Source organism: Galleria mellonella, unplaced genomic scaffold (genome assembly GCF_026898425.1).
Source record: "Galleria mellonella isolate WM207_F2 unplaced genomic scaffold, CSIRO_AGI_GalMel_v1 utg32, whole genome shotgun sequence".
NCBI classification, from domain to species: Eukaryota; Metazoa; Arthropoda; class Insecta; order Lepidoptera; family Pyralidae; genus Galleria; species Galleria mellonella.
The window spans coordinates 1,492,754-1,520,259 of NW_026442075.1; the positions used below are offsets into that span (position 1 = coordinate 1,492,754).

A 27,506-nucleotide genomic window follows, 5' to 3' on the forward strand; every position below is an offset into this window, starting at 1 on the left:
TTAAAAAGTTAAAAGATTTGAAAAAAAAAAACTGGTTTTATGATAATTTTATTAATAAACAAACTTAAATAAACGTAAAATAACGTCACTATGAAATTTCGTATTGATGGTATATGTATATTATGTGGGAAGGTGAAGAATATAGGCTACTTTTTATAACAGTCAGATTTACTAAGGACCCTTATTCATAAGCACGTTTCATTATTATTATCATCATATCAGCGGATAACTGCCCACAACTGACCCCCCCCCCTTCCAATTTCTAAAGGGGAGGTTCAGTAAACAAAATATAGTATTTTTGAAATAATATACTTACGAGATAGCTCCCTGAATTCTCATAGGTACACGCGGGAAGAAAATCCTCGGAGGTAATACACACTTTCCTGTTCAGGTCACCTTCGACTCATACAATGTCACCGTGGATGAAGAAGCTGTTCCTCCAGCTGATGCCGAAGCTCCTCATGATGAGGAGGACCAAGTATTCGCTGCCAGATTACGACGACACCTTCGTATCCAACGGCTATACGAATGAATTGGAAATGAGGTTAGGCAATACGTTTGAGTTGTATTAACTTGTATTTTCAATTGACTTAAAAAAAAAATTCTCAAACGTTCTCAATTCGGTCGTATTTTGTTCATGTTTGTTACTTCACAACTCTGTCAGTTTTAAACCCATTTGGATTTTTTTTTACCTAAAAAGATATACTTACAGAATGGTTACATAGAAATTTTATCAGTCTTTTTTTTATACAATTTAGAATGGCAAACAAGCTGCCGGCCCACCTGATGGAAAGTGATAACCGTCGCTTATAGACATGAGCAGTACTATGGACATAACAGAGTTTTGCTGTAACACTTTCGCCCATGATACCCCTCATGCGTTGCCATCCCTGAGGACTCAGGTGTTATTCCTCTGTACCCTGTAAATTCACGCCATATCCCACCCTTCAAACCGCAACACAGCCATGCAAACACAACTGCTTCACGGTTGAAACACGAATGGGACAGAGAGACAGAGGACAGAGGAAGTCGATTGAATAGTTTAATTTTTAAACAACTGGTCTTGCCACAATTAAAGTCTGTTCTTTTTTATGGGACACAATCTTTAGTTATGTAAATATAGCACTAAATAAAACAAAGTTCAGGTAAACAAATATTTACACAGCTCTTAAGGGTGCTTTTCAAGATAGTCAATTGTTACATAGATTAATGTTTAATAATAAATTAAGATTGTTTTAGTTTCGATATAAATTGGATCTGCCTTTTGATAAGTTTAAAACTGTTATAAAAACACTTATTGAAACGATTACTTGAATGACAAAAGTGCATGGTGTTAGTCGACCATGCACGGGCTTTTAACGACCATATAATTTTAGACATAGTACATTTAAATAAATACAAATAATGTTAACAGACATTTAAAAGAGTAACTGTTGAGTTTCTTTGCGGACTCTTCTCAACAGATAATAACTTTCCGAATCTTGCATTCATAAAGAAATGACGATTTAAAAGTGCTTGTAAACAAGTGTATTTGAATAAAGATTATTTGAATTTGATACTTTATAAAAGTATATTATTAAACGTATATAAATATATTATTTGCATGTATTCTTACTAACAATATGAATATACCAGAGAGAGACTTTGTACAAAAGTCGATTGCTTGAGTACCTTTGTCCCATTCGTGTTTCAATCGTAAAGCAGTTGTGTTTGCATGTGGTAAAGGTGAATTTACAGGGTACATAGGAGTAACACCTGAGTCCTCAGGAATGGCAACGCATGCGGGGTATCATGGGCGAAACAGTAAACTCTGTTATGTACATGGTACTGCTCATGTCTATAGGCGACGGTTACTACTTTCCATCAGGTGGGTCGGCAGCTTGTTTGCCATTTTAAATAGTATAAAAAAATATGACAATGAGTTTGTTTGTTACTTATTGGCGTCTTAACGGCTCAATTAATTGTTATGATAATATAATGGTAACCATGTTTGCGCTATCGGTATTTGCTGATAAGGCACCAGTGACGATTAATAGGTGAGGATGAAGAAGGTCAGTTGACCCATCGTGACGAATTCAAAAACAAATTAATCACGATGGTTTCTAGAGAGAACCGCATGGAGGTCGACCTGATAGGGAGGGTATTTTGCTAGCAATGTTAGCAACCTACCAATTCCTATTATAAACAATCGCTTCTCCCCTCACACGTACTAGTTGAGATTATAAAGATAATAGGTGTATTATTTTTTTTTTTGTTCCAGTCATTTAATATATCCTTTTTACCAGAAAAAATACTATATGGAAGCGAACCCGCGGGCATAAACTAGTTAATTTATAAAGCGTTTAACTTTTTTACTAAAACCGAATTAGTCTATCAATAGACTGGTTCTATTTTACATTATACTCGTATATTTATTGAATCCCTATGCCCGCATCTAAACCTATGCATCAAAGAGCTGAATGCAATTCGAATTGAGCTCACATTACCCGAACAAAAGCCATCCCCTTGTACCGTTCTGGTTGGATCCAGTTAAATCCGGTTAAACTCAGATAATTCCGGCACAGCAGTTAATTTGCCGGTGCATCATATCGATATTACGGATATCCGTTAACAACTGGGCGCCATTTCTCTCACGTTTGAACTATAATAAATTAATTATTTAAAATACCTTTTTTATGTTAATTAGAACTACTCATTTTTGAAATCGGTTAAAGGAGATATAATTATAACTTTTACCTGTGATTTCGTTCGCTTGACTCGGATATCTTGATTAGTAATTATTCATTTTATTGTATAGAACTGTTAGTACTACACACTCATGCCTATGCAAGTAATTAAAGACTAGGATATATAGTCTGTCCTTTTCTATCCCAAATAGTACGTGTACATTAAACTTCATGTTAATTGTACGAGCCGTTAAGACGATAATAGGTGACAAACAAATAAACTCACACCCACATTTATAATATTAGTAAAGCTATTAATATTGTGTCTATTTTTTCTATTCTTTAGTCGAGACAGTCTCACTGATGCGTTTGGCGACGCGAAGGGAGGCGACAATGGTGATTACCGCAAATCACCATCACCAGAAGACGACATTCTATCTGCTAGTGCTCATCAAAGGCCTTCAGGTACGCATTTCTGGCAGCAGTATTTCCGAACCGATACGATATCGTAACCTTCAAGAAAAGGGCCGGCAGCACACCTGCAATACCGTTGGTGTCGTGGGTGATCATGGGCGGCGGTAGTCACTTACCATCAGGTGATCCGCATGCTCATCTGCCCCTTATGTTATAAAAAAAACACACACATACCAACTAACTATTACCTATTTTAATGTGTATTTACTTATTTATTCATTTATTATTTGACAACCTCCATGTCGCAGTGTGCACGTCGCTTTGTGCAAATAAGGTCCAGGGTTCGACTTCCGGTTGGGGCAATTTAAGAAAACAACTTTTCTGAATTGGCTCATATCACGTATTCTGGGTTGTGCTCCTAGTTTTTCCTTGCCTATATCTCTATAATACAGGCGATTTTTTTTTATGGGTGAAAATGGTATGGTAACCCCGCCTGCGCTAACGGGATACGCTGGCGGAGCACCAGTGAAGGGTGATAGATGAGAATGAAAACAGGCCAGTTAGCCCATCATGATGAATTCATCAGGAATTAACCATGATGGTTTCCAGGAAGAACCGCGAGGTGGTCGACCTGGTTGGGTATATTGCTAGTAATGGGATTCTCAGTCTCCATTACTAACAACCCCTTTCCCCCCAATACAGGCGATTTGTGTGTTTGTGTGGCACTGCCTAAATATTAATAAATCCTACATGATTATGTTTCACCTGTGGCTAACATTTTTATCACATTCCTTCAACACTTGTGATAGTAAACAAATAGATAATATCTGATGGAATGCCATCAAATTCATATAAGGATTAATAAAATAACACGGCGCATTCAGCTATTAATTACTAGAACTGTACTTATCAATTTTGTCATATTTCGAGTCATATTCCTTTTTTAACGCATGGGGGTATCATGGGCGAAACAGTATACTCTGTAATGTCCATGGTACTACTCATGGCTATAGGCGACGGTTACCACTTTCCATCAGGTGGGCCGTCAGCTTGTTTGACATTCTAAGTTGTATAAAAAAAATACATCTCATGAAATCAAAGTCATATAAGGACTAATGAAATAACACGGCGCATTCAGCTATTAATTACTAGAACTGTACTTATCAATTTTATTTGTCTCTTTTCGAGCTATATTTCTTTGAGAATAATATTCAATTTACAACTGACTTCAATAAGAAAAAAAAAACGACCTTTGTGGCAAAGGCTACTTTTGTGGTATTTACCAGAGGGAGGGCATCATTCATTCGTGTTTCTACCGTAAAGCAGTTGTGTTTCCATGGCTGTGTTTCGGTTTGAAGGGTGCGATATGACAGTGAATTTACAGGGTACAGAGAAATAACACCTGAGTCCTTAGGAATGGCAATTTGTGGGGGTATCGTGGGTGAAACAGTATACTCTGTTATGTCCATGGTACTGCTCATGTCTATAGGCGACTGTTACCACTTTACATCAGATGGGCCGTTAGCTTGTCATTCGAAGTTGCATGAAAAAAAATCTCCCTTAAAAGTAACCCTAACGATTTAAATTTTCTTTTTCTTATAAATCAGAAAATGATGTAGCTTTACATAAGCGGCGTTGTGCTGTTTATACATGCATTATATTTATTTATAGACGAAAACGCTCCAACCAACGTTTATTTATTGTAGCCATTTGTTCTAGTGACTGAATCGGAGAATATGCTTCCTCGTCATCTGTCCCCCGAGGTCGCTGCAGCGCTGCAAAGCGTCCGCTTTATCGCTCAACACATAAAGGACGCGGATAAAGATAACGAGGTTAGTTAAATTCTCTTATGTGTTTTATAATAACAAACAGTAGGTATTTTTACTTATAAAAAAAGTGAAACGGTAATAATGATTATAGCGATTTATGTAAGCGTATCCATTAATAATTATTTCTATTATCAATTTATAATAAAGCTGTTAAATATGTGCTTATACGTGTAATGACACGAACTAAAATAACTGGCTTAGTTTTACATGGGATCTCTCAACTTTTAGTAGTGGAAGAAGTACATTGCGAGACTTGGCATTTTTTACATTTTGTGTTTTTTATGGCATAAATTTTACATTTTTTATTTTTGAATTAATATTTGACTGAATGACTCTTCGTTCTGCTGTTCGCGGTAACTTAGGCACCTATTGACTAGACATGGGTATTATTGATACTGCTCCGGTATCTATGTATTGGATTCATCCGGATGATGATGGCGGAATAAAACGTTAATGTTTAATATACCCAATATTGGGTATATATATCAATATTGTAACTGCAATATATAGATATTGATATATAACCAGAGGGAGACTTTGTACAAAAGTCGATTGTTTGGGTACCTCTGTCCCATTCGTGTTTCAACCGCGAAGCAGTTGTGTTTGTATGGCTGTGTTTCGGTTTGAAAGGTGGGATATGGCGTGAATTTACAAGGTACAGAGGAATAACACCTGAGTCCTTAGGAATGGCAACGCATGGGGGGTATCATAGGTGAAACAGTATACTCTGTTATGTCTATGGTACTGCTCATGTCTATAGGCGACGGTTACCACTTTCCATCAGGTGGGCCGTCAGCTTGTATGCCATTCTAAGTTGTACATAAAAAAAAATATCCACACCTACTATTAACCTATTTATTGATTAAAGCTACTATAAGATTAATCCGTATATTAATCATTAATAAATAGTATTCCTTCTGTTTGCGATACAAAACTCGCTTGTCATCCGTCCGTTATAATTATAACGGCGGAATTGCTTTTACGTTGTATTGTATTGTATAAAATATCAGGCCACGTCACGGGCGCACCATTTTTCCTGTTCTGGAGGACCGTTACATTTCGGAGGGTGCATGAATATTTAAACCGACCCCGAAAAAGTTAGTAATGCTTTTTCGTTCTTTATTATTCGACGATAATTAAGACGGCTGCGGCAAGTTGTTTCTGTTATGTTTCAGTTATGAATACAGAGTGTTTACTTTGTGAATCGGATGAAAAAATAATGAGGGATAAAGGATTTGACGTTGCTCCTTTTTTGTGGGGGATAAAGGAGATGTAAATAAATTCTAGTTTTGAAATACAAGTTTGTTTATTTATCCATGTATTATCTGAATATAAATAGTTACTTATTGATTTATTTTTATGACACGTTTCCTACAAGGCAGGCAGAGAACAGCGTTTCAAAAGAAAATATCTTTAATTATTTTACCACACCAATAGGCACCAATAGGTGAAGATGAAAGCAGGGCATTTTATCAGAGGGAGACTTTGTACAAAAGTCGTTTGCTTGGGTACCTCTGTCCCGTTCGTGTTTTAACCGTAAAACAGTTGTGTTTGCATGGCTGTGTTTCGATTTGAAGGGAGAGATATGGCGTGTGTTTACAGGGTACAGAGGAATAACACCTGAATCCTCAGGAATGGCAACACATGGGGGTATCATGGGCAAAACAGTATACTCTGTTATGTCCATGGTACTGCTCATATTTATAGGCGACAGTTATCACTTTCCATCAGGTAGGCCGTCAGCTCGTTTACCATTCTAAGTTGTATAAAAAAAACCTACCGTGACGAATTTTAGAGGAAGTAACCACGATGGTTTCCAGGGAGTACTCACGTGGTCGACCTTAGAGGGTATATTGCTAGCAATGAGGCTGTTGGACTTTGTTACTAACAAACACTTTCCCTTCTGTCTCTAGTGTTACAAATATTTATGGAGTAAATTGAATATTTATTATTAGGCACAGTCTATATACTAGTACTTGATCAATTAAAAATATGGCAATCGTCGATTTATGAAAAAAAAAAAAACTATAGCATGAAGAAAACTCGCTTAGAATCGGCGAAGTGTTGGTTTCTCATTAAAATTTAATGTAAGAACTGTCTTACGGTACTCTCAAGTCACTTCAACCTTCCTCCAATTTCCTTGTAGCGTGCATATAAATATCCGAACTTTTGTCTTTATAAAATATCTGTATTGTAAATTCTTGAGTTCCCCAAATAAACGGGGTCGTTATATTTTATTTTTTCCAACGAGGCCTCTATTTTTTTTTACGAAAACGGCAGTCATTATTGGGAAAGTTATTTTAACAAGTATGTATATAAGTAGGCATACAAATAATATCAATATTTTTCTTATTTTCTTTTACATAATATTGTTTTTCTTTCTTGTACGTAATAATTACGTACGTTATAATAACGTATATATGTATGTATATATTTATTTATAATTTATGTAAATATTTTAATTTCTGTCTTGCACTACTACTGCCCACTCACTACTTCCTATGTCACTGCGTTAGGTTGACTGGAAGAAATGTCTTTTAGAGATAAGTTCGCCTTTGCTAACATTGTTATTACTGTATGTTTTAGTGCAATAAAGTATATATATATATATATAATTTGTAAAAAGTAACTGTTCAGTTTCTTGCGAGTTCTCTTCTCAAAAGATAATAAAATCCCTTAAGTCATTAAAAATTGAGTATTTAAAAGAGCTTAAAAGTCTATTGAATAAAGATTCATCATTATCATTATATCAGCCTTTAACTGTCCACTGCTGAACATAAGCCTCTCCCTTGGGGGGATTTTGCCAGTAGTTGCCACGCTTAGCAGGCAAATTGGCAACTGCAGTTAGGCTTTGGAGATGTTTTAAGAGGGACGTTGCTACCCATCTCTCGCCCTCCCTTAGTCGCCTCTTACGACACCCACGGGAAAGGGCGATCTATTCTATGCCGGAACCACATGGCAACGGAATAAAGATTATTTATATTTTAATCGAATAGCAAACAAGCTCAAGGCCATAATGAGAAATGGCGACCTTCACTTACAGACATGAAATGTATCACAGAGCTTATTGTAGCCGAATTATTATTACTTGTTTTGTTGTTTGTTGCATTGTTGACGAGATATTATTACTTGATGTCGATAAACGATATCCTTTTTTGGGAGAATTATTTACAGAATGACATAATTTGTACACTATTATTAATTAGCACTGACATTGAACTGAATCAAATGTATTGTTATTGATTAGTTTTTTAATATACTATTATAATTTTATTATTATTAATTGAATAAATAGTTGATGTAATGTTAAGTCACTTATATGTATGTATTAAATGTAATGTATCTTGTATCCAATAATAATTTTGCACGCTTTAGTCTATAAGGCGAACATTTGTACTTCACAACAGATCAATATCTGTAAAAACAATGTTCTGGCAAATAAACAAATCTATTCTAATCTAATCTATTGCGATGCAAGTAGTATCTTTCATGTGTTGCTATTTCTAAGGATTAAGGTATTGTTCCTCAGTAACTTGTAACTTTACTGCTATATCGCACTCTTTAAAGTCATGCGAGCATTTCTGTGCCTAGCTGCAGAAACACTAGTGGCCAAGCATACGTTTTTTTATAACACAAGGGGCAAACGAGCACGCGGCTCACTTGATGGTAAGTGACTACCGCCGCCCATGATCACCCACAACACTAAAGGCATTGCAGGTGTGCTGCCGGCCATTTAAAAAGAAATATGCTCTATACACGTGTTTTGTATTAAGTCTGTATTTTGATTATTTTATTACTGACTTCAAAAAAAGAAGAGGACTCAATTCGGAGGTATTTATTTATGTTTGTTACCTCACAACTCCGTTTAGTTATAAATCGATATAAAAAAATATTTTTTTAATGAACTACTTTCAGATTGTTTTTATATCATAATAACTGGATGTTTATATCAGTTTTTATGTAAAAATACAACCTTAAATTGTTTATTTTTCATTTACTAAAATTTTACTAAGTTCGTGTTACGAGTACCTACACCACTTGCGAAATTTAATATTTGTAACCTTTCTAAAGCATTTTGTAAAATACTTCCAATATAACATTTTTACAAAAACTCACAGACATTTTCAGCAACAAAGTTCATAATCTCTTTCATTGTAAAATCGCGTGCACGACGCTTCCGTACGCAAAGTTTGAGAACTGAAACGTGGACATTTTTAGAACCTAAAAACTGTTTTGTGTCAAAGCTGAGTTTGAATTTGTAAAAGGTACTAAACATATTAATTAATAAAAAGTTGTAAAATTATTTTTGGAACTTTTGAATTCCTTTCGGAATTTATTACGAATTCATTTTAATATTAGTGGACAAGTAGTTCTATTTACAAATATGACGTATCTGTTCAAAATTAATTCGAATTTTTAATTTATAAATCCATTCATAAATTTTTTTTGACAGAATAATATATTAACATATAACTCTCTGCCGTGTGATCTTAGCACAGAATCGGCTATTTTCCTTCCCATGGGCGTCATAAGAGAACTTAATGGTCAAGGGATGGATAGCAGTGTTCCTCTTAAAGCATCTCTAAAGCTTAACTGCAGTTGCCAATCTGCCTGCCAAGCGTGGCACCTAGTAACAAAACGCCCCTAATGGTAAATATAAAAATACATTGAGCACGTACTTATGGCACGAAAAAAGTACTTAATCTAAAATATATTCAAATAAAGAACATGGATAATTATTTTTTTATAATTATTGTATTCCTTTTTTAAATTTACCATTTTTATATTAGTTCCTTTAACGACCAGTTCCATTGTGCCACCAGTAAGGATAAATGAAATAAATATATGCAATTTTTCCTTACCACAAATTTTTAATAACATAGTCTGTTTGTTTTACTAAATAAAGATAAATATAATCCTGTAATTTTATATAGCACACGTTTTATCGTAATTGTGTATGTTCATTTCGTGAGTGCAATAAAATATCTTGTACAAATATTTATTCAAAACATAACAATAATTCGTTATTGGCAGCCAGTCGCCGCTTGTTGTGTTCGATTGTTAATTTATTGATTACAATTAACGTGTACGTTACGCTAGTTGTTGTTCCAGACTTGTTGCCTTTTATCGTTCCACATTGATAATTTTTTTTATGGGTGAAAGTGGTATGGTAATCCCGCCTGCGCTAACGGGATACGCTGGCGGAGTACCAGTGAAGGGTGATTGATGAGAATGTAAACAGGCCCGTTAGCCCATCATGATGAATTACTTAGGAATTAACCATGATAGTTTCCAGGGGGAACCGAGAGGAGATCGACCTGGTTGGGTATATTGCTAGTAATGGGATTCTCAGTCTCCATTACTAACAATCCCTTTCTCCCCAAATTTATAATTATTAGTCGTGCTTACAAATTTGTCAGTGACCGGATCATACTGACTGGCTGGTATAAAAAGTAGAATAGATATTCTGTGTCATAGATTAAGATTAGTATGACCTAGAGGAAGACTTTGTATAAAAGTCATTTGCTCGGGTTCTTTTGTCCTATTCATGTTTCTGCTGTGAAGCAGTTGTTTGCGTGGCTGTGTTTCGGTTTGAAGGTTGAGATAGTGCAGTGAAATCTCAGGGTATAGAGGTATAACAACTTAATCCTCAGGAATAGCAACGCATGAAGGGTATCATGGGTGACACATTATACTCTGTGATGTCCACAGTACTGTTCATGTCTATAGACGATGGTTGGCACTTTACATCAGGTGGACCGCAGCTTGTTTGCTATTCTAAGATGCATAAAATAAAATATTTAAAGCCAACTGCTCGAAGCTCAGTTGCACTCGTAAATCATCGTTGATTAATGAGGTCAAATACCGTCGGGTGCGACCGTCCCGTCGTTTATATTCGTAGGTACAAGTTGTGCGCGCGATATCGTTTGCAGAACCGAGATATATAGATGAAATAGAAGGAAATAACGGTATGACATATGTTACCTTTTCATACCATTTCCCTTTTCAATTTTATTTTTATTTCTACAATGTTCGCTAAAATGTAAGTGTGTGTTTGTTTGACACATCTTAATACCTTAACGGCTCAATCAATTGTTATGAAATTAAGTACACATGTAATATTTGAGATGCTATTTTTTTTCTAGTCAAACATAATATGCCGCTGATGCAGACGAAATCACGGTTAAAAACTAGTTTCTATCATATTAGCAATTAACTGTCCACTGCTGAACATAAGTTTCTCCCTATGGCGGGGTTTGCCACTAGTTGCCATGATTGGCAAGCGGATTGGCAACTGTAGTTAAGCTTTTTTTATATAACTTAGAATGGCAAACAATCTGACGGCCCACCTGGTGGAAAGTGGTAACCGTCGCCTATAGACATGAGCGGTACCATGGACTGAAGGTTTTGGCGAGGTTTTAAGAGAGACGCTGCGGCCCATCTCTCGGCCGTTAAGTAAAAATAATAAAAAAAATATAAATTGTCATAAATAATGGAGAAAACAAAAACAAAACAGAATAAGAACAAGGAAAAACAGATACAGTGACTTAGAAGATACAATTCAATTTAATCTAAATCAAAGTGACACGAGTACACGACCGACATCCACTGAATTAAACATACAACAAATAAATTAATTATTAATCCGTTTAGAATTAATTAAATAGCTAATTAATTACCTTACATTGTTCAAACAAGACACAAGAATGTTTGAGACCAAATGCCATAGGAACATTTTAATTGATTTGTATTAGAATACAGTAGAATGCTTTATTTGCTTTGAATAGATAATGACAAAGTTCTTATACAATACACAAACATACATACATACATATCTGTCACGCCTGTCTCCCATTAGGGTAGGCAGAAACAATGGAACGCCAAATGCTTCGATTCAAACAAACCTCTTTCGCTTCTTCCACATTTATCAATCTTTTCATACACGCTTGCCGGTTACACATACTTTTAATTTGGCTCTTCTTCAGCACGTCGCCTATTTGGTCAACATACGTCCATCTAGGGCGGCCCCTACCGACATCTCCATTTATTCTTGCTCGATAAATCTCTTTCGTAATTCTTCTTTCATCCATCCTCTCCAAGTGACCAAACCAACACAACATTCCTTTTTCGATTTTTGTCACTACATCGTCTTTCAGTCCACACTTCTCTCTAATCACACTGTTTCTTACTCTATCTTTCAATGTAATACCACACATACTTCTCAAAGCTCTCATCTGTACAGCATTTATCTTACTTTCATGTTTCTTCTGCCATACCCACGATTCACTTCCATACATGAGTGTTGGTGTCAATACTCCTTGAATTATGGCAAGGCGAGCTTTGCTCGATACATTTTTACTTGACATAATCGAGAGCAATGCACCATTAACACTGTTTCCCGCTTTTAATCTCCTTTTAATATCTCTGTCACACTTCCCATCCCTCGTAAACAATGAAACTAAATATAGAAACTCACTCACTTGCTCCACTTTTTCATTTCCTATCATAATCTGGCATGCCGGTATAGTTTACCAGCATACATAAACAGTTCCATATTTAGCTAATATTAAGCATGCAAATTATAATTTTTTTTTCAATACGACTACCGATAATTAAGTTACAATTCGTAATATAGTAAATAGTTTGCATATTAATATTTATACACATTATAATTTAAATTTAAAATTAATAAATGTCAAATAATAATTATAAACAATTTTTGAATATATTCAAATAGAATCATCATTAGCGTATCAGCCAATATCTGCCTACTACTGGACACAGGCCTCCTCCATATTGTCATAAGGAACGATCCTGAGTCACCTGCATCCATTGACTCCCTGTAAGACCTCATTTGAGGTCGTCACTCCATCTAGTGGGGTTCATCCTACACTGCGATTGCTCGTAGGGGTCCTCACTCAAGAACCTTTCTTCTTAGTTGATTAAGAAATAATTAATTTATTAAAAAATATGCAATTTCATAGTCTTCAGAAATGGTTACCATTTCTGCATGAGAATGACTATCGTCATTGGGTTGATCGTCAGTTTGTTAGTTATTATTAGTTAAAAAATATATAAATAAAAATTCTGTGGTTATTTTACGTGATAAGGTTGACAATTCGAGGTAATAATTTTAATTTTTCTTATGCTGTTTGCATTTTTAAAACTACAAGTAAGTGAGCTGTAATTGGAAATGTAAATACGGAAATTAGATTACATTAGATGGTTTCTAGTTTTATATTAATAATGTTTATAAACTGTTTGTTTTCCACAGAAATTAATATTAAATTCAGAATCGATTTTGACAATAATTGTTATGCAATCTATAGAGTTTACTCCCGTCTCGATCTTATATTAATTTTTAAATGTATTTATATATTTATATTATTGCATGTATTACAACACTATATATATTAAAAAAAAAATGAATTTTCATCGTACCTTCGATCAAATTATTTATAACTACTCCTCTTCATCCGGGGGGGAGGGAAGGGATTGTTGGTAATGGGGAGGTTAGTCCTCATTGCTATCAATATATCCTACCAGGTCGACCTCCACGCGGTTCCCCCTGGAAACCATCGTAACTAATTTATCGATGAATTCGTCACGATGGGCTAACTGACCTGCCTATTCATCTTCACCAATCATCCCTCACTGGTGCCCCGCTAGTGTATACCGATAGCACAGGCGGGGTCATCATTCCATTATCATCCATTAAAAAAAAAAAACTCCTCTCCATCCAAAGGTTGCCTAGAAGAGATCGCTTTTAGCGATAAGGCCGTCCATTGTTTTTCAGCGTGAACATTTCTTGTAATTGTTTGTATCTATAATAAGTTTACTATTGTAATCTTTTGGTGGAAACAATAAAGAGTACCTGTCTATGTTAAACGAATATTACCTTAGATTTTCCATATTAATTTGACGTCTTTTACAAATTTCCGAACTAAATTAACTCATTAACTCATAGTTTTCGTCACACTAAGTCCCAATGTCTTGGCCAGTAAAATATTTAAATTATTTAAAGTGCCTATATAAAACTTAATCGAGCAATTTGCCATCTAAAACACTTAGAATATCTTCGAAGACGATAATTCCAATTTAAATATTCAAGAGGGATAGATGAAGCATTAAAATATTATGTCCAACGTTGATTGGGAGGCATCCGTTAAATCGCTGTCATCATAACAATGTTAAGACTATGTTAATTTTGACATTCAGACGTCGGGACGATTTAATATGCGGCGGACATTTGTTTATATTTAATTCATTTAATGGTAATTAATCCTTTTTATGTGCTTGCTGGTAGACTAAAGGAGGGCGAGGGATGAGCAGCAGCGTCCCTTTTAAAACATCTCCAAAGCTTGAATGTGGTTGCCAATCCGCCTGCCAAACATGGCAACTGTTGGCAAAACTCCTCAATGCGGAGACTTTTGTTTAGCAGTGGACAGTTAAAGGCTGATGTGATGATGATGATGGATCCTTTTGTAATATGAAAATAAATTTGTTTGTTTCCTTCTAACAAATTGCTATAAAATTGTCTGGTAAAAATAAAAATATAATTTGGTAGGCAGTACACGTTCTATATGGGATGGAGAAGAACATATGCTACTTTTCATTCTGGTCAATGTACATATGCCAGTCGCATCAGTTGGGTACCTCTGTCCCATTCGTGTCTCAACCGTGAAACAGTTGTGTTTGCATAGCTGTGTTTCGGTTTGAAGGGTGGGATATGGCGTGAATGTACTGGGTACAGAGGAATAACACCTGAGTCCTCAGGAATGGCAACGCATGGGGGGTATCATGGGCGAAACAGTATACTCTATTATGTCCATGGTACTGCTCATATCTATAGGCGACGGTTACCACTTTCCGTCAGGTGGGCCGTCAGCTTGTTTGCCATTCTAAGTAGTATAAAAAAATTAAAAAAAAAAAACGCAGACGTAGTCACGGGTAAAAGTAAGTTAATGAATAATAATATAATAAGGAGGGACATTTTGTGCAATATCAATGGCTACTATAGAACGAGTATGGTAGAGGTACTTAACAAGTCTTTTTTAAATTCCGAAAATCCGTATTGTTTATCTTACATATTTCAGTACGTCTGATTTACGATATATACATACCTAAAGATATGAAATTACAAACAAAGGTCGGTACTAACTTCTTCGGGAAACGTGAACGGTCCCGAGGGAGTGGGCGGGCGCTGGGCGCTGGCGTGATGAATGAATTAATGTTTTATCGCTTACGTTCCAGCAGGTGGTGTCAACGGAACGGCGCAAATAAATAAATATTTATTTACGCCCTCCGCTCTGATGAGATTCACCCCAAATTCTCACGTATTAAATTAATTAATTTGGTTTTTTTTTTCTACTTCTATATAATTATCGTGAAACCAACAATATTACTAGTTTTCTAATGATTAAATATAGTAGATATTACGCTGTATTTATTTCTTTGCTTAATTATTAAATTTATCTCAAAAGAAATTATTATTTTATATAATACAAAAAGAAGACAATGCATTATAATTAGAATTTATTTATTTGCCGTGTAATATAACAGCCATTGTGTTGCCAGTTCCTCTTTCTTTAAACTTGGCTGGACACACTGCCGAGTGTCTAGATAAGTACATTTTGTTAACAAAAAAAAACCAACGATTTTAATTATAACATAATCACACCAATGAATAATGAAATATTTATTTATTTGTAGGCAAACATGGTAATTTCATTTTTTTTTTTTATTAGTGTACATATACGTGTATATGGCGGATTTAATGTTTAAAGCATTCTCTCCCGGTCAATCATAGGGAAGTGTCAGAATACTCGTACTAGAATGCGGTACTAGTAATTATTGATATACATACATACTAAAATTATATATATATATATATATATATATATATATATATATATATATATATATATATATATATATATATATATATATATATATATATATTATATTATATACGAAAATGAGAATAATATATAGTATCTATGTAGTAGTAGTAATATATGTACTTATTAATGTAATGATATTGCTATTGCCATTAAGGTACAAGCGTGTTGCGCCGGAGGCTGGCATGCAAAATGATTACAATTAATATTAGATTTATGTAGCAAGAAAAATAAAAAAAAAATGGATTAGAAATTAAAAATGTCATAATAACAATAATCGACAATAATTATTCATAATAATATGTATGTAATTTGTAATGTCAAAATTATATAAAAGGAAACAAATGTTAGTAAATTGTCGGAAGCTTGAAAATTAATTAAAAACAACGAATATAAAAATTATCTATTAGAACTGTCTATCTATACTGTTTGAGATGATGATGACTTGATAGTCATTTGATAAAAAAAAAAAAACTATTTTTGTAATGCCATAAATTCATTAATAGAATATAAAGATTTCTGTAATAAGATAACTGTTTCATATTGAAAGTATAGGAATTTGGAGCCCATAATTGTGTATTTATATAAAAAGATTAATCTTAGCAATATGTATTATGCATTACAAACTATGCCAGTTTTAATAATTACTATTAAAAAAATATATGTAACTCATAAACGATCAATTAAACGAATATGAGAATTAAATCTTGTAGTATGTATAAATAAATTATCAAAATTGGTTCAGAATTGACGATGTAACGCGTAAAATACAAAATACGAGCGAAGGTTCTCAAATCCTCTGCTTTTTCGAAGTTCTATAAAAATCGTAATATATTTAGTGCAAGTGAGTACAGCAAGTCTGTGCTTACAGTTTCGTGCGCAAGTGTTCATAGTGATCACGCATCTTACACCACTCGAGACTTTAGTGTCCATAAGTCGAAACTTGCAATAAAACGACAATGTTGTAGATAACCGTTGACTAATTCACTTAGCAGCCTCACTGCAGTTGCAACACAGTTGTACAGAGTACCTACGTACAGAGTGCAAGCTTTTTAGCTAGTTGTCAATCTGGAATACATACATATATGTGTCACGCCTGTCTCCCATTAGAGTAGGGAGAAACAATGGAACGACAAATGCTTCGATTCAAACAAATCTCTTTCCTCTACATTCATTAATCTATTAATACACGCTCGCCGGTTACGGGTACTTTTAATTTGGCCCTTCTTCAGCACGTCGCCTGTTTGGTCATCATACGTCCGTACATTCTGGAATATTGAGCAAAACTAATTATAGTAAAGAGGAAAGGCATTTTTTATTTGTAATAGATAAACTAAAAAAAAATACTTAACCGATTTTAATGAATCTTTTATATCGTCATAGTCGTAGAATACTGACGGATATATATATACTTAATATTTGTCAGATCCATCAGTATTCTACGACTATGACGATATATGTAAAGACACATTATTGACGACTAGCTTGGGCTGTATTTTGTCAAATTCATCTCTGTATCTGTGTAAAGCCGGGGCCGATTGGTAGTATCAAATGTAGTAATTCATCTTAGATCTAGAATGTATTCAATTCCCATCTATAAGCAGTAATTTTCATAATCTTGACACTATAACATTAAATATGAATTCAAACTTGATGTCCCGAAATATCGTTTATAAAAAGTTAATAGGTGTTTTATGGGAAAGGACATTAAATGCTATAATAAGATACCGAAAGATGTTTTGGATCTACCTTTTAATAAATTTAAAACTGTTATTAAAAACACTTCTTGAACAAAGCCTATTACACACTATACGATTACTTAAAAGACAAATCGTCATAGTCGTAGAATACTGACGGATCTGACAAAGATTACATTTAAAGATCCGTCAGTATTCTACGACTATGACGAAATGTGTATGGTGTTAGTCGATTCTGTATGAGCTTTTTAGAGACCACGTAATTTTAGACATATTACATTTAGATAAATACCCATAATGTTAAGAGAGATTTAAAAAAGTAACTGATGAGTTTTGCAGGTTCTTCTCAGCAGATAGCAACTCCGAATTCTGTAGTACATTTATAAAAAAAATACGATTTAAAAGTGCTTGTAAACAACATTCACAATAACAATTAAAATATTAGACTAAAAGTTTAGAGGAATGGCGCCTCAGAATCGACGCCATTGTTAATTTTACTGATGTTGCATATTAAAAAAACCTCTCTATATATCTTATTACTTTTAAAAGGTAACTACTGTGTTCCAAGTACCTACGTGCGAGGGGAGAGGGATTGTTAGTAATAGAGACTGAGAATCCCATTGCTAGCAATATACCCAACCAGGTCGACCTCCTCGCGGTTCTCCCTGGACATTATCATGGTTAATTCCTGATGAGTTCATCATGATGGACTAACTGGCCTGTTTTCATTCTCATCTATCATCCTTCACTGGTGCTCCGCCAGCGTATCCCGTTAGCGCAGGCGTTACCATTCCATTTTCACCCATAAAAAAAATCTGACAATAAATCAATCACGATAGTTTCTAGGGGGAAACACGAGGAGGCCAACCTGACAGGATGTATTGCCTAGATAGCCTATGGGCTTCTAATTCTCATTACTGACAATGTGTTTTTCCTTCTATAACAACTAGTGTGAACCCGCAGCTTTGTTCATAGGAATCAGATATTCTATGTGTTAATTCTGGATGTTATCTAGTTTCTATCCAAAATTTAATATAAATTTGTATGACCGTTATAATCTATATTAATATAATAAAGAGGAAAGGTTTGTTTGTTTATTTGTTGATAATGAATAAATTCAAAAACTACTTCAATTATTAAAAAAAAAAAAACATTTATCGCAAGCTACATTATCAGCGACTAACGTAGACATGTACATTGTTTAAAAAAAAACCTATCTACTCATGCGAAGCCGGGTCGGATCGTTGTTTGAATAATAACTATATTTACGCACTTTCAGGTTCATTAGAATATTGTGGATTTTACTAAATATGTATAATAACAATACTAATAAATATATACTCATGTTTAAATAAACATTTCGAAGCTATAGGTCCTTCTCTGTACCGTAGGTGGTCTGTGGTAACAGTCTGCGAAGCAGGGACAATTCTCCTCTCAAAGATCGTAACTCACTTTGACGAGCTCATAAATGTTATAAACTGTCAGGTTCTATAGTAAAACCACGAAGCATGTGTGTTGATGAAATGAAGAAACCCTGTTTGACAATATTGATTTTGTTTCGTAATAGTGTATTATTTTATATGTTACATATAATATGAAAGAAATTATTATTGCTATCATATCAGTCTTTAACTGTCCACTGCTGAACATAAGCCTCCCCTTAGGGTGTTGCCAGTAGTTGCCACGCTTGGCTGGTGGATTGGCAACCGCAATTAGGCTTTGGAATTCGTTTTAAGAGCGACGCTTCTGATCATCCCTCGCCGCCCTTACTTAGTCGACTCTTACGACATCTACGGGAAAGGAAGGGGTAGTCAATTCTATGTCGGGTCCACACGGGACTGAATAAAAAATATTGCCATAAAATACAAAACTATTAAAAATAAAAAAAGTAAAAAATTGTCCTTTTCTTGTTTTGTGAGGAGTAGTACTAGGCATACAGAAAAGTAAAGGAAGTACGTTAAGAATCTAGAAGAGTGAATAAAGTACAGTGATACAAAAAAAAAATATCTTATCGTTAATGTTACTGAGTTGAAATCACATAAAAAGAATCGTCAAAAATAGATAAGACGCAGTCTATAATCCATTTTATGCAATAATCTCTATTTGTTACATGTCTTATGTTGGTAGTTTTGTATACGTACAATATACATAGTACTGTGGAGAAATTTTAATCCCGGAAAAGACTTGTACAAACGGCGAACTTAATCCTAACAGAGATTTCATCGGGAAAACTTGCAAGCGGTATTAGTAAAATAGCAAACTTACATAAAATAAAATATTTTTCTTAAGAACTTGATAAAACTTTTTATAATTTCCATTTATTGATTATATAAACTTTGAAAAAATAATCAGTTATCCACCTACCAGTTATGTATTTATCAGAAACAATTCACAACTTCTATTATGGCTAATGTACACGTGCCAAAAACGACACGATTATTAAGCGAACTTGTCACAAGAACAGAAAAAAAAAATATTAAGCGAATTACAATATGAAGAAAAAATGGTGAAATATTAAATTTTCTAGTGAAACATCAGTGTGAAAGCGTAAAGGGAGAATAAGAAATGAAGCTGGGGCTCTCAATAATTAAAAGTCATCAAGTAAATCTTACTTAATTTGAATTTAAGGCGGTGACAATTTCCCTGGTATGCCTGTAGAACACTGCATAATTTGGAGTACATTAAGTAGATTAATACTCATAATGGGCTTCGACTCGTGTCATGATGGTTCAACGAATGGCTCCGTTGGGAAGAAGAATGAACGAGTGAATGGTTTGGTAAATTTAAAAGAACTTGTCGGCCATATCGGTCTGAAAATATTGTATTAAACTTCTATTGATGTTTTATTTATTAGTGGTCCTATATTATGTATTTATTATAAGTAGGTAAATTACTTAGTTATTTTAAATACGTAATTAGTGGTTGATAGTGAATACATTTGTATCGAATATTGCAATAAATAGTCTTTAATTTGTTAGTTACTAATCAACGTGTTTATACCTAAGTTATGAGTAATACATTACACATTACATATCTGTCACGCCTGTCTCCCATTAGGGTAGGCAGAAACAAGAGAACGCCAAATGCATCGATTCAAATTCATTCATTATGAGTAATAAAATAATTTACAAAGTATTATCATATTATAGTTAAAATAATAAACATTTATTTGAAATTATCTATTTGAAAATCCAATGATGATTCTGTTAGCAGAAATTGTATAATTATACAGTTTCTAACAAAGAATATAACTACAATTCTAGTTGTAATAATATAAATAATTTAAGATTATTTCCACAAGAAACAACAGTTATAAAATATGTAAATTGGTATGTTGGAAGAGAACTCTTACAGAGTTAAGTACATCTTTATTTAACATTAATTATGAGACTGTATTTTTTTGTGTTCAACAAAGTTGAATAAGTAAATAATTTTATAAATTTTAATTATTAACCCTCTTATTAATAAAAACTAAAAGCTTCTACAAATCTACTTTAACTATTAAATTGTTTCTTTTAAATTGAGAATTTTGTCTTAAAGAAAGAGACAAAACTTAAGGTTGTCTTGAAAAGATTGCTCTCAGCAATAAGACCGCCTTACTGTACTTATACAATTGTATCGTTGTGTTTGTAAATTGCCTTGCTTGTTTCCTATATTGTATAATGCAAATAAAGTATACTCATTCATTCATTCGAAACTATTCAAATGCTAAAATGAGTTTATGAGAGTTTTGGCTATTTATGAATAAGGGAGTAAGATTAAAAACAGTAAAAAATTTTTATACAACATATGTTTATATTATTTATTAAAATTTAGACACTTCTTTTTTTATTGTAATTTTAATATGGAAATTTATACATAAGAATATTATGAGTTTAGTTACTCAATAACGTCTCTGAAATTTAATGTAATAAAGTTGAAATTAACTTGCAAATTGCTCTATCCGTCATGGTATCGTTCAGATCCTATTACGGGACTAGGACGAGGGAGAGCCATCTATACTGTTTCATAATACACTATATTTGAGACATAAATTAGATTACATAAAAGAGAACACGATGTCCGAAATTTTATTTATTTATTTATGTATACTCGTATATACACATCACTATTTTTATAGATATTATAACCTAATACAATAGTGTAACTATGTTAATTATATTACTATATATATATATATATATATATATATATATATATATATACATACACACACTCACACACCCGCACACACACATACATTATGTATATAGATACATATACATACACATGACATACTAAACGTAGCTAATTCCATACGTAGCTATCTTTTCTTTGTAAATTCATTCAGAGAACAATTAAAAAGATCAAATATTTTATATACATATGTATATTGTCTTTTCACATAAGATAGATAATTTATTTGTACTACTTGTAGCATACAAATAGCATCAAACACAAAAAGATATGCACAAAAAGAGAGAAAATAAGGAAAATACATAACTAAACAAGTAACATAGATTTTTTCATCTGTGTGCCACAATAACACAAAATGGCCACAACTAGGTTTATTGCTTTGTCCTCAAAAGGGCGAACAATGATTTTGTTGTTATCAAAAGGTCAAAGAAATTGCTTCGATCGTAACAAATTTTATATTGATTAGTAATCTTATTTTGTTTTTTAAAATGAATAAAATAACGATAATTGACACATTTCGTTAGGCGCATTTAGATTTTAATACCATTATTAGACGGTAAATGTCCACTGTCGAAAATAAGCCTAATTAAATATATATATATACATATATATACATATATTTTATGTAACTTTTAATTGTCGCCGTACTATATACTCGTGTATATATATAATTATGTCATGGTACGGCTCTATAGGCGACGGGTACCACTTTCCATTAGGCAGGCCGTCAGCTTGTATGCTATTCTAAGTTGTTATATATATATATATATATATATATATATATATATATATATATATATATATATATATATATATATATATATATATATATAAAGAGGAAAAGGTTTAATTGTTAGTTTGTAATAGCCAAATTGAAAAATTATATAATCGATTTAAAAAAAATATTTTATGTTTAGAAAACTACATTATAAGCGAGTAACATCTTTACTAATATTATAAATGTAAAAGTGAGTTTGTTTATTGTACAAACGAACCTGTACTTTACAGCGCTTTGGCGGCTTAACGAACTACTATGAAATTTGGTATACACGTAATATATTGGACGGAGAGGCCTACTTTTTATTCCGGTCAGTAAACATATCCCGGTCACGCTGATGAAGTCACGGGTAAAAGTTAGTGGGCTATATATTATTTTAGAAAATTCTATCTACTCGTGCGAATCCGGACCGATTCACTAGTTATTTATTGGGGGGAAGGGATTGTTAGTAATGCGGGTTACCAATCCCATTGCTAATATACTCTGCCAGGTCGACCTCTACGCGGTTTTCCCTGGAAACCGTCGTGCTAAATTCCAGATGTATTCATCACGATGGGCTAACTGACCTGCTTTTTCATTATCTACCTGTCATCCCTCACTGGTGCCCCGTCGGCGTATACCATTAGCGCAGACGGGATTACTATTCCATTACCATCCATTAAACTAGTTATTCATTAACTTTTTTGGCTACATTACAAAAAGTGTTTGGTACAAAAAGTGGATTGAATACTACATAGCGTTCTCTCCCAGTCAACCGTTGACTAAACGGAAATGTAATTATGCGGTGAAAAATTGTTATACGTATGTATCCATATTAACTTACAAATTATATAACACATACAATAGAGAACTACTGCATATTATGATTAAATAAATATACTTTCACGAGTACATAAAACAAATTATGTTTACATGAACAAATATATATCTTAAAAACATACACACAAATATAAATATATACACATACACGATTATATACTATAATACCAATAAACGACGATGGAGGTCAAAGGTGATGATGATGATGAACTGCTTTCACAGCTTCTTCATAAGAGATTCCACAGAGAGATTTTGCTTAAAAGTAAATTATTGTAATTTACTTTTAAGATAAAAGTTTATAATAAAAAAATAGATAGATACTTTTTATTGTTTCCTTCAAAAGATTACAATAGTAAACTTATTATAAATAATTACAAGAAATAATCACAATGAGAAAACAATGGGCGACCTTATCGCTAAGAGCGATCTCTTCCAGGCGACCTTTGGATGGAGAGGAGTAATTATAAACAATTTGGTAGGAGGCACGATGAAAAATTCTGTTAGTTCTAAATATAGAGATGTGATTTATTTATGTATGTGTATATGACTATGCTGTCACAGATATTATTTTTTATAGATCTATTTTATTTTTAACGCGCCACCTACTTATTTATGCTTTAATTCCTTCTACCCAAAGGTTGTCTGGACGAGATTGCTTAGCAATAAGACCGCCTTTTGTACTAGACTATACTTATCGAAAATTGTTCAACAAATCCTGTTATGTTGGTGCAATAAAGTGTTAAATAAATAAATACATACATATAATAATATAAATATTTTCCCTATTTTCTAAAAATATTTTTTGTATCATGTAAATACCTTCTATAAACCTCTAAAGTCCACATCATTATCGTCATCTGTGTGCCAATTGGTAAAGCGATTAGTGTAAACGGTTACACGAATTGGACTAAACCTCATTACCGACTCGTTCGATGAAATCAGCACATTTAAATTGGTATCGATTACTCGTCCCCAAGGAAATATCGAGACTCGCCGAACGTGGAATAGACTCCGGAGTCTCTGGGGGTAGTTAAAAACCGCGAATGTGCCGCTATGAATCTCAAACGGTCTCGAGTTCGGTTCTGCATTAAGATTAGGTTCCAATTATAAACGGTTACGTATAAAGTTTTGACTAGTTCTTTTCACAAACCTTTATTTAACTTGCTTTATATATTATCCATTCGTTTCAAATTTGCTATCTATTTTTTACGTATTCAGCACGTAGTCCAGCCTCATTTGTTATATTTTTTAACTAAAGGAGTTTGACAGTTTCCCAATTCGCTCCCCATAGCAATCACAATGTATTCAAATATAATAAAATTTAATTATTGGACACTGTCTAAATAATTTGTTGCCATTCTGCGAAACTCGACAAGTTTATAAGTAGATATATCCAAGTCTGGATACTGGCTCATGACACTGTGAACGGTAAGTTTTGGCATATTTATATTAGTTCGGTGAGAATATTTATTTATTTATTTATTTCAAGTAAACAGTATATATACTTAGTGCTGCGAAACTGCATTGCTGTTTGTCCGCAGCTTTGCGCTCTTGTACATACAGCTTTATAAACAATTATAAACTTATATCCTAATTCTATATACTAATCTTATAGCTTTATACATACATATACAACATTATGCTAACAATGAATTGGAAGAAGTTGAGGACGGAAGGTGCCATCCGTCACCAAACTCGTAAACTATCCATGTTAAATTCGTCGATTTGTTCTTTGATGTATCTTGATAAAAACTAAAACCGTATGTGGTGCTCAGTTTGATAACGTACAAAGGGTATAAAAGCTTATTTTTTTAAAATGTTACAAACAGACTTGTCTGTTTATAAATTTTACAGTAGTTAAGTGTACAATTTATTATGTAGTGGAGCGAAGTATCATTTTAGGTAACTACCTAAGTTTGTGTTTGCTGGAGGAAATTCTTAAAGAGTTAATCTCGTTTTAATTTTTTTTTATACAACTTAGAATGGCAAACAAGCTGTCGGCCCACCTGATGGAAAGTGGTAACCGTCGCCTATAGACATGGGCAGTACCATGGACATAATAGAGTATACTGTTTCGCCCATGATACGCCCCATGCGTTGCCATTCCTGAGGACTCAGGTGTTTTTCCTCCGTACCCAGTAAATTCACGCCATATCCCACCCTTCAAACTGAAACACAGCCATGCAAACACAATTGCTTTACAGTTGAAACACGAATGTGACAGAGATACCTAAGCAATCGACTTTGTATACAAAGTCTCCCTCTGGTTTGTTGACATTTGTTGTTATTGTGTATCTATATGTATTATTAGTTTGCGCAATCTTTACTAATATTAAAAGCGTAAATGTGAGTTTGTTAACTTTTAGCGCTTAATGGTTTAATAAATTAATTACTATGAAGTTTGGTATATGATCAAACTGTTTATAATTATTCCCCTCCATAGGTTGCTAAAAAGATATCGCTTTTAGAGATTGTTTCCTTTTGTTTGATCATTTCATGTAATTATTTGTATTTATAATAAGTTTACTGCTGTAACCTATTGGAGGAAACAATAAAGAATATCTAGCTACATGGAACGGAAAAGAACACAGGTTGCTTTTTGTCTCGGTCACTGTACATATCGCATCGCATACGCGGTCGAAGTAGTGGTGAAAAGCTAGTAAAGTAAATAAATAAATAAATTAATTACAAATAAAGTGCGCAATTTGGAAATATTAAATTGTGATGTTAAGTTGGACTTGATTTAATTGATTTGGAAAAAGGTAATAACTCTTTTCCAAACTAAACAAGTTAAAATAAAAAAAATAATATCTTTTTAAGAGAGTATGTTTTGTCTATGTAATTGAATACTTTACCCAATTTGCTTAATGTAAAAGTGAGCTATTTTTATTGTTACTTCTTAGCGCATTAATAGTTTAACATATACATGTATTATATATGATGGAGAAGGACATAGACCACATTTCATCCCGGTGAATAAACATATACTGGTCACGCGAACAAAGTCACGGGTGAAAACTAGTTGATCCATAAACGTTTTACAAGACCAAGTAAGCTAATAAAATATTAATTGTGTTTTATCATCAACAACTGACCTAATTTCCCGCGCCTAATATGTCGCTCTCAAAAACCGCTTTCCCAAGAAAGCGTGGCGCCGCCGCCCAACGATTGGCAAATTATTATTCAGGCCACGTTCCTACGTCTTAGAGATAACCGCACTTCATTTTTGAAACGACGATATAAATAGCACCCTTGGGACGAATAAATTTTAAAACCATCACGCCGTATTAAGCAAGCGATCCATTTTGGCTCGGTGTGGATTAATCTTCCGTTTTTTTTTTTTCAACGGTAAATAGATATTTCTATTAGCATTCCGATGACGTATTTTTTATTCACGTTAAGGTTGAATAAACAGTTGTCACGTACCCCAGGGTCTTTAAATGTATTTCAATGTCAATTAAAAATGGTGGATCCAGTTTCAATTAGTGAAATTGTCTTAGAACATTAGACGATGTGAATTTTAAATTGTAAAAAATTTGTAATTTTTTTAGTTTAAACGGTTTAATTTGTATTTATTTGAAATATCTGCTGTAATTATTATTATATCAGCCGTTAACTGTCCACTATTGAACATAGACCTCCCCCATTAGTGGGATTTTGCCAGTAGTTACCACGCTTGGCAGACGGATTGGCAACTGCAGTCAAACTTTAGTGATTTTTAAGAGATCATCCACCCCTCGATCATTAATTTTCCTCGCCTCTTACGACATCCACAGGAAAAAAAGGAGTGGCTCATTCTATACTGGGACCACACGGCCGTATTTTTTTTTAATGGATGATAATGGAATGGTAACACCACCCGCGCTATCGGTATACAACGGCGGGGCACCAGTGAAGGATGATAGGTGAGGATGAATTAGGTCAGTTAGCCCATTGTGACAAATTCAACAAGAATTATTCACGATGGTTTCCAGGGGGAACCACGTGGAGGTCGACCTAATAAGGCATATTGCTAGCAATGGGGCTGTCAAAGTCCATTACTAACAATCCCTTTCCCCCCAACACACGGCTGTATTACCACGTACTACTATTATTTTTATTTATTTATTTATTTGAAAATTACTCACCACACTTACAGTTTCCCAAAACGTGTAGTGAGCCATAGGTTTATTTTACAAACTTACAAATTTTTTACAACATTTTAAAAATATATCTATTTTGTCATA

The 27,506-nt window shown here is 33.6% G+C and overlaps 1 protein-coding gene across 5 annotated transcripts in view; it reads left to right on the forward strand.

The window, feature by feature from the left end:
• Nucleotides 1-27,506, forward strand: part of LOC113523148 (acetylcholine receptor subunit beta-like 2) — a 111,784-nt gene that overhangs the window by 25,952 nt on the left and 58,326 nt on the right. For all 5 annotated transcript variants that reach the window (XM_052896281.1, XM_052896278.1, XM_052896276.1 and 2 more), the window contains 3 exons: nucleotides 392-544; nucleotides 3,013-3,131; nucleotides 4,800-4,912. In XM_052896281.1, the coding sequence (XP_052752241.1) occupies nucleotides 392-544; nucleotides 3,013-3,131; nucleotides 4,800-4,912 (385 nt within the window). The remainder of the gene's footprint in view (nucleotides 1-391; nucleotides 545-3,012; nucleotides 3,132-4,799; nucleotides 4,913-27,506) is intronic.